The following is a 9,656-nucleotide window of genomic DNA, read 5'->3' on the forward strand; positions in this document are numbered from 1 at the left end:
TTATGGATACAAATAGTAAAAATTCTTCAAAACAGAAATGCAGTCATGTTTGGCTTAGGGCAAAGATCTGTGCTGCCAAGGATCTGACAGTGGCTCCCAGCAGTAAGCAGGGAAGAGTGTAAAAACAGGGCAAAACATCAAGGTGTGCTTGCTTGACAAGTCAAGAACTATCTGATTCTCTGGGAGTTTCTTTGTATTTTCTTGCCTTTGATGGATTTAAGTTCCATGGACTTGTCTAATTCCTATTTGAGTCACTTGTTCATATTCATCATGCTACCTTTTTCAGCACAGGTTCCGCGTGTTCTTGCATTACAGGAGGCAGTGAACGATTGTGTGTAGATGTGGCACTGAGGCACATGGAGAGATGGGCTCATGGTTGGACTAGATGGTCTCAGGGGTTTAATCCAACCTTAATGATTCTGTGATTCCCTTTCTTCTTTCTGCTCAGTACTCTGGAATGTATAGATTCCCTCCTCCCTTGTTCCAAGAGAAATGTTTTATTCTGCTGGTCACACCTATCTATTCCCTGTTTTACAAAGTACAGCTCTCCCTTGTTCTGCCACAATACCCATGCAGTGTTCTTCTGCAGCCTCCTGTGCATTTCTGTCAAGTTGTACATCATGAAAGGTCTCTTCAGCTCATTTAGAAAACCAATATTTTTCTGCTCAAGTTTCTTCTGTAGATCTGCCTTGGCCAAGAAATGACATGCTTCCCATCTCTACCACTCTAAACAGTGTCCCAGCGTAGAAACCATGAGGCACTGGGAGTGCTGCTTCCTGTTGTGCTGAGAGAAAAACTCTTGGACGGGAAACTAGACCTGTTTCAAACCCCAAGAACAGCAGTGTCAGAAGATGGGTTGTAGTATAGGTGTGTCTTACTTTACCAAACACTTTGTTGGCAGGGTGACTTCTCATGCTAAGTTGTCCTTGTGCCACCAATCCTGCCTGCCACAGCCTCAGGGTTAGCTTATTTGTCACCACAGTTCAAGGACAGCAGCCACAGCTTTCACAAGCTGGTCAAGTGTCCAGTCCTAGACAGCGTGAGCCGTGATGCTTTAAAGGACAAATAGCCCATAGGATGCAATAGGATTGCATTTTTCATACTAAAGGCAAGACCGTTTTCTAATGATAATAGAGGTCATATTTTATGGTGTGCAGGAAATGCTGGACTGAAGGATTTACAGCCTCCAAAATTAGATGCCTCCGCATGCCAAATTTCCATAGACCAGAAAAGAAGAACAGGACTCCTTTGTAGCTGGAGGGGCAACTTAAATTACTGTTAGTGTCTTATATTATAATTAATGCTATGAAATAAGCCAACCATAAGCTTCTCATTAGCAACTGTGCAAAAATTAATGTACCTCACACACAATTACCTTCCATTCTATGCTGCAAATGGATTCATAAAACAAAGAGCATTTGAAAACAACAGTTTATGCTGTATTTTCTTGTAGCTATCAATTTAAAATCTCCTTCATAGTGCAGTTTGGAAGGTAGGAAAGCTGCTACAGTAAGAATGACCCCTTTTTTAGCCTGGAAAGATGTAAGTGTCCAGGTTGACAGTGAGCAGTTGTCGCGCTGTCAGTTTTCAGCACCGAAATCTGATCTGAGGAGAACCATAATAAAGGTCTTGGTTGGGAAATGTATATTGCAAGCTCCACTTATGTCAGAAAATACTGTCAAGGGCAGCATTAGTGACATTAGTACTAATTGCATCTTTCTTTTTTATTTCATAGCCTCGTTTTTTCCTGCCCTCCTCTCCCTTTTTTTTGTTGCCTTGCAGATTTTTTCAAGAACATCTGAGAACTTTTAATGCAATGTTGTGCAATTGCATTGCTAGCTGCTTGGCACTGCAGTTCTGTGCCTGTCCTTGATCTCTCCTACAGATGGAAAATATTAAGAAAACATGAAAGAGAAACATCAAATTGTGACCCCTTCTCCTGAGCCCTCCTCGCTCACCCCCCAAATCCTTACAGTCGGATGTTAAACATATTTTGTAGCTTTACCTGAAGTCTTATCCGTGCTTTTTTTTTTGCTTTCTCCTGAGGTACAATGAGGAAGTTGCTTCAAAATCGTTATAAAAGAAGCAAAAGTTAAATGAAGTTCAGGATTTTTCTGCTTCTGTTTGTTGAAAGCTGCATGCTGCCATGAAAGTGCCCCCTTGGACAAGGTCTAGTGCCAAGCCTGAGAAAGGGCAGGAAGTGGGGAAATCCCATTTTGAGCAAGAAGGAGCACATGGATCAGGTTTTACTTCCCAGATTCAGCTTTTCAAAATGCAGTAGACTCAAATCACCAGACCGATGATAGCTGCTTCAAACCACGCCAGTCCACTCCCATGTATGTGAGTGCTGATGTAAGTGGGCCAAACATCGTGCATTGCAACAGAAGTATTGTAAAGCAAAGTCTATCTGTTTTCCAATTCGTCTTCTACCACTGAGCACACGTCATTCTCCTCCTGCCATGGTGTGCCTGGGGTGAATTGGGGCAGGGACCACACATGCTATATCAGGGAAACAGAAGTAGCTTGTATGTTCTAGCTTCTGCTGTTTGAGAGCATCATTTTGAGCTCTCATGTTCTTCTTTGTGACCAAGAATCTTGAAATGTACTTGAACACATGGGATAAGTCTCTCCTATTAATAAAATCCAGAACTGAAACTATGGGCCAGTAGCTCATGGATATTTGCGACACAACTCTGTGGTTTAGCTGTTTACTACAGGAAAATTTCGGCTTTTGTGCTCTTTTTCAATTTGGTTCAGCACCTTGCCTGAAATCTTCCCTCCAAATGGGAGCTTTGCCAGAGCTTGAACAGGAAGCATGGCCTTTCTAGTGGTATTTGGGAATGGGAGAGAGTAAGTAGACATGTTAAAAAGTGTATCTGCAGAGGTGTTTTCAGTCACATCTTTTTGCCAGATTGCTCCTCACTGAAGAGCCACACATGAAATTGATATACATTGCCAAACATTTTCTTCTCAGTCTTTGAGAAGCCAAAGCATTGTTTGCAATCTGCTGTCCTGATAACAGCCTACTGAGGACCACCAGGCACTGGTGATTTTCAACATCATTCGCTGTTTGCAGAACAGCCTCATCAGCACAAAGATTTTGTGTCACAGAACTGATTCCTATTATGGTAGCACATCTGCTGATGACAGTTGTGTAGCTGGCCTTCTTTTGTTTCCCCAGAAAAATATTCAGAACTTGTTCAGCTGGTTCTCTTACTGGTTTAGACATTCTTCACACTTTTTCTACAAGTATATTTGGGCGATGTTGAAAACCATTTACAAGCCTCAGCCACTCACATATTGTAAACTCCCCACATAGTAAGTCCCATTACTGATCAATCCCATCCGTACCTCATATCTCTACCAAACTCACCTCCTGGAAGTTGGAATGGGGGAGGCCAGCAGGACCTGTGTGTTGTAGCAGTACATAAAATCCTGTACTTAGGCCTTCCAAATTCCTCTGGGCTACAACACCAAATCTTCCTTAGCAAAGAACTTCCAAGGTCTTCAGAAGACTTCTCCAAGTTTATGTGCTCATATTGCAACCACGTTCAAATCCCAATATTAAGCCCACTTTAAGTGTGAGATAATGGAGTTTTATGAATAACTCATTTTTACACACTTGGATGACATCATCATCATAGTGGAATCTCCAAGGAGGTTTTCTCTTCTTGCAGCACAGAGGGACATGGTTAGTGAGCATGGTGGGGATGGGTTGGTGGTTGGACTAAGTCAACTTAGTGGTCTTTTCCAACCTTAATGATACTATGCTTCTTTTCTGTGGAGCACCCAAGTAAATGGAACTTCACTTATGTCCTGAGGGGAAAAAGCAAACCAGCCCTACTGTTGTAGTGATGTGAAGGGGAGCACTGAGTATTTTCAGTGCTGAAAAGAGAGGGGTCCATATGCAGCCACCTGTCAGGTAGCACATACATACAGCTGTGAAATGTAAGCAGCGAACATTGCTGAGATGTCTGATTTCATGGGAAGCAGAAATATGCAGCTTTGAAATAAAGATAGCAGAGGACTCATGGATTGTGTCTTGGTTCTTTTATTACGTTGAAAAACTGTACGTACTACCCTACTGAGAGAATAGAAGTTGTGGTTATATTTTCTTCAGAATGAAGAAATAATCACCTAGAAATTGTTGTTACAAACAGAAAGTTGGAGCTGGGATATCTGGCTGTTATTTCCCAGTTGAGCAGGTTCTTCAGCAAGTTTCTACTTTAACAACCTGGAGAGGAAAAGACAAGAAGCATGTTAAGAGATATGTTTTTTCCTCAAATTTGACACAGTGCAAGGAAGTATTTGCCTAGATGCAGTACATTAAAAAGAGTGTGTGCATCCAACAAGCAGACTTTAGCAACTAGTTTCCTACCTGTCTTTACATGTGTTTCCTAGATATGATTCAGATCATTAAATCAAATGAGAGTCCCAGGGGCAAAATAGACTATGGGGTGGCTTGGAAACAGCCAGGGCTGCACCAGTTGTACTGTAATACAGGAGGAGGGGATCAGAAATTTTTGTCAGGTTCACTCCGTGTCTCTAAAAAGAAGCCTTTGCCTCTTGTGATAAAGCAGATGTGGACTTGACAGCCAGACCTCTATCATCATGCTAGCCAAAGGCTTGCACTCATACCTGAGTCCCAATTGCCCTCAGGTCCCTGGCCCTGGGACACATCAACACCACCCCTCCATGCAAGAAGCTGGTCTTTTAGGGGTTTATCATCCACTCACGCCTTCAGGTGAGGAGGCTCTGAACCCACTGAGATCTGAGAATCAGAGAAGATCCTGTCCTGTTCTGGAACTTCGGGGTGGCCGTGGGGACACAGGGGAGATATCTCATTTGGATGTTACCTTCTTCAACCGTGCGGTGGTAGAAGCACCAGGGGACACCAGCAGGACGTGGCCGGAAGCAGCATTTCCTGCTTAAGCACTCCTTAGCTGTGATGCCAGGGTAGCCACAGTTCACTCGGATATGAGGATCAGCAGGACACACTTTCTTAACTGTGTAAAGCAAAAAGGAAGGAAAGATAGAGGCTGTGTTACATTATGCCCAACGTATCTGGTGGAAAAATTCACAAACAAAAGGTAGATGGGGTGCATGAGCAAGCACAACAGCTGTGGTGACCTTTTCCACACTGATTTCAGACAGGAAGATCACTCAAACGCTTACTATGCCTACTATGCAAAGCTACATACCAAAAGATGAGGAACTTCTGCTGCACCCTAGGGGCTAGATGGGCCAAAGTTCATCCCTAGAAGTGCCTGGCAGGCAGCAATCTGGTTTTGCCTTTTGCAGATCCAGCAGTGGAGCAGAGAGCCGACTGCAGAATGGTCACAGCCCCAACTGCCAGAGTTCAAGAAGTGTTTGGACAACACTCTTAGACACAGGATTTGAATTCGAGTGGTCCTGTGTGGAGCCAGGAGTTGGACTCAGTGATCTTTCTGGTTTCCCTTCAACTGAGAATATTCAATGATTCTTTGTCTTCCATGATGACACCATAGACAGCAGCCTTGTGTCTGGCTCAATGCAAGAGACCAACACTTCAGTAGCCCTGCTGATGTGGGGAGAGGAAGATCCATTCACCTCCATGCCAACTTCAGTTGTGGAGGAAAGCTAAGTCACTTGTGAGGAATCACAGCTCATCCAGCAAATTAAAATTACATGCAAGGAAGGAACTTTTGTGGGAATGCAACCAACAGATAGGAAGTGTAGTTGTGGGGAATCTACATTAAGCCGCCTTCCACAACATTAAAACCTTCTTAAAATACTTTCACCATCCAGGTGGAATAATTAGATATTCCTATCCTGGAAGATTACTCCTCGGAGAAGCAACTCCATGAAAATGACACTGTGAGATACAGCCATTTCTTTTTCAAGATTTACAAGAAAAGCAAGCAGTGTTCAATGTCAAAATTAAATTTCAGCAGTTCTAAGCCCTGTTGAACAATCTTGATTCACACCAAGTGAATTCTTTGTTAACATTGCCATTATACCCTCACTTCCTCTTACTTTATGTGTCCAGAGCTGGTGGTACAACGGGTAAAATTGCACTGAAGTTCTCCTGAGAAGGAGTCATGCAGTTGGCACAGCACATTCAACAGTAACATGAAATGCATTCAGCTACTGAAGGATTTGGGTGAGTACCTCTGACCCTATATGGCAGCATAAGGGTAAAAGATGGAAGGAGTTCAGATTTTCCAATGGGTCTGCAGAAGGAAGAATTTAATGGAGAAAATGATCTGCCGTGACATAATTTGGAGATTTCATTAAATGAACACTGAAAGAAAAAGCAGGAAAGAAAAAAAGAACTACACATTGGAATTATACTGGGAATCACGCAGAAAATGAAGAAAGTGGTAAGCATGAAAATAATCTTAAAAAAAGAAAAGAAGAAAAACCTGTAAGTTACAACATGTCCATGTTTTTAAATGAATGCAGATGGATTCATCTGCTGAGGACTTTCTGATCTCTTTAACACATGTTGCTAAAGCAGCGTTAATGTTCTTGTCAGTCACATAGAATTTTAGGTAAGTGCCAAGCATCATATGCTCCACTGACAGACAAGACCACAATTGGCAGTGAAATGTTTTTAAACAGCCAGCTTGGGCTATCTGATAACTAGGAGCCTGAAGGAAAAAGAAATATCTTGTGCAAAGAGGATGCGTTCCAAGCCTATTCCAAGGCAATCAATATTTAACTTCGCATTTTTCCACCAAAGGTCTTCTGAGAGAGGTTTGCACACACTTCTTTGGCTCAAAAGTAAGAACGAGCTGCTCCCTGACTGTACATGTTTCTGTATAAGCAAACACTAGGTAAGTTAGTGTTTCTGGTGGATGTGTTACCTTTCTTTGGTTTAGCAGTGAAGCACCAGGGGACGCCAGGCACTGACGCATTGAAGCAGCACCCAGCTTTCCTGCAGGCTGCTGCTGAGATTCCTGGGGGACCGCAGTTCTTCCGCTCTCTGGCAGCCATTTTGCACTGGCATTTTGCTGTTGAGCACAGAAATCCAAAGTTACTGGGTGTTAGTTTGCTTTTTAGCAGAGGTGCATTTATCAAGTGTTCTCTTGAAACGATAAGCTTTCCCTGGACTCTGTCCATCTTGTAAATGTATGTTTTCTTTTGCTTGTTAAGGTCAAAACTTAAAATGTTTGTTTTAAGATCTGTTCATGGCAAATAGAAGGCAAGTGAAATGCTGGGCCCCTCCCTAATGGCTGAGGTGAAACTCCCCTATCAACTTCAGTAAGAACTGTACTTCATCCAGCGTGGCGTGGTCCCACATGCATCCAGCCCAGCACAGCACAGTGGGACAGTGAAATTCAAACAGATCCCATCAAACGCCAAAAATCATAACTTCAGGTATTGAGCTAATATTTGCTGGTAAATATTGGTTGATTTGGCTGATTGGTAAATATTTGTTAATTTGCTCATCTCATTTGAGGAAATAATGAGTTAAGGATCCTGTGGATCTTCAGTAAGTATAAAGATAAAAAACCTTAGTGTTATCTTTTAGGTCACTATAAGAACATAGTTGCATACAAATAATTGTAGCTGCACTTTTCATAGAACCATAGATGGAATGGCCTGGGTTGAAAAGGACCCTAACAATCACCTAGTTTCACCCCTCCCCCCCCCACCTTGGGCAGGGTTGTCAACCACCAGACCAGGCTGCCCAGAGCCACATCCGGCCCTGGCCTTGAATGCCTCCAGAGATGGGGCATCCACAACCTCCTTGGGCAACCTGTTCCAGTGTGTCACCACCCTCTGAGTGGTGACTTTTAATATTTTGTTACTAATATCTATTACATAGTCAACTACAACCAAGAAATTCTGGAGATGTCCCTTTTCATGTGCCATTGAGCTACTTGCTTTCCACTTCCTGAGTTACTTAAATGACTTGTCTTCTACTGATGAGGCAGACAGACTTATCTGAAAACACATTCCTGCAGAAAAGTAATGTGAAATGGATGTCAGGAGACTCTTTAGACAAACCTAACTACTACTCCAGTCCCAATCCTGTTCTAGTGAACTCCTGGGCATTTTGTTCTTCCATCTTTGGGGCAGGTTTCTGGTTATTTCACCAGTAGTTGACCTGCAATTTTTGTTGTTGTTTTGCTGTAGCTTTCTCTGAAAACAAAAATTAGACTCCAGATTTGGGAATAGCGCCAGAGCAATACAGTCACAGTCTGGTATGTGATCTGGAGGCATGCTCTTGCTGTTATTAGAATCACTGTAATCAGGCTGATGTACATACCTGCAAAAGCAACAGGAAGTAAATGTACTTACATGGTGGTTTTCCTTCTGTTGAGCTGATGAGGGCTACAGCGAGGATGACAAAGAGCAAGCAGATCCCCTTTACATCCATTGCTCTGGGAGCCCTCAGGCCAATGGCTGGAAAGGGAGGTAGAGAAGAGGTGCTGCTTTGCTTCAAGCAGCCTGTTTTATATGGTCCTCGTGTTTACCTGGAGAGATCTGATAACATTGTTCTCTGCAAAGCTTCACCCAGAGGCTGCTTTTTTTGTTGTTGTTTAATTAGGAAATGTTACCATGTATAGTTTGATATCCCTGAGATAAATTTCTAAGCTTGTGTGAACTTTTCATTGCGTGTTTATTATATACCCCTAGATCACATATCTATTACGTGATCCCCTAATCTATTAATTGGACATTACTGCATGCCTCTGGCATTCCTAGCTGACATCATAGCCACGTGAATGTTTCAGAGCACTAAGCAGCTTCAAATGGTTGCTTCTACTGAAAAACATATACATATATTTCCTTTCCAAGTGCATTCTTTCTGCCAAAAACAAATATTCCTTGTCCTTAAGTTCAGTCTGAGTTACATTTACTCTTCAGTTTATGTGGCAAGGCAGCTGGAGCTGTGACACCTTCAAGCCATGGGACATTTGGATAAGAAAAGGAGAGTTTTTGTGTGATGTCAGCCTGACCCATTGGGGATGGTGCTTGTCCAGGGGCTGGTCCCCTACCTCCCAGCTGATACTGCGGAGTAGTCATCCTATGCAAGGGTGTCTGCCCCATGGAAATCTGGCTTCTTTAAATAACTGAATTTAATGCATGAATATTTTAATTGTATTTTTCTTTACTAGTTCCAGCTAAGTGAACCTACATAGAATATACGCATGCTATCAATTTCAAGGGCTTATGACTTCCCAGCCACCAGGGAACTCCTCTTGCTCATAATCAGAAGTGAAATTCAAAGTTGTTTTATTTTTTCCTTGACAAAATTATGTCTTTATGTCTTTAATTATTATAGATGAGTTTATTTTCTTCCTCTTTCCTTGATAAACTTTGAACTTCTAAGACAGTTTTGAAGGTAATTTATTGTTTAGATGTATTTTGAACCCTATAGGAAAGATCTTGGTCTACAAAGAAGAAAAAACAAAACACAAGAATTAATTTTCATAGAATCATAGTATCATTAACGTTGGAAAGACCACCATGATCATACAGTCCAGTCATCAACCCATGCCTGTGACCACTCCAAACCACGTCCCTCATCCACAAGGTTCTTGAACACCTCCAGGAACAGTGACTCCACCACCTCGCTGGGCAGCCTGTGTCACTGCCTCACCACCCTTTCTAAGAAATATTCACTAATATCCAACCTGAACCTCCTCTGGTGCAACTTGAGG

At 42.4% G+C, this 9,656-nt stretch overlaps 1 protein-coding gene across 1 annotated transcript; it reads right to left on the reverse strand.

Moving 5' to 3' along the window:
• Positions 1-4,149: 4,149 nt before the first annotated feature.
• LOC122156242 (trefoil factor 2-like) lies at positions 4,150-8,373 on the reverse strand. The gene is made up of 4 exons (XM_042810865.1): positions 8,290-8,373; positions 6,849-6,995; positions 4,857-5,006; positions 4,150-4,234 (listed from the first exon to the last, which is right to left on the reverse strand). Exons 1-4 carry the CDS (start codon positions 8,366-8,368, stop codon positions 4,227-4,229), a joined length of 384 nt encoding a protein of 127 aa, XP_042666799.1. The 5' UTR covers positions 8,369-8,373; the 3' UTR covers positions 4,150-4,226.
• Positions 8,374-9,656: the final 1,283 nt, after the last annotated feature.

This window comes from Centrocercus urophasianus, unplaced genomic scaffold (assembly GCF_019232065.1).
Source record: "Centrocercus urophasianus isolate 14NV4802_14NV808 unplaced genomic scaffold, USGS_Curo_1.0 seq_12, whole genome shotgun sequence".
NCBI classification, from domain to species: Eukaryota; Metazoa; Chordata; class Aves; order Galliformes; family Phasianidae; genus Centrocercus; species Centrocercus urophasianus.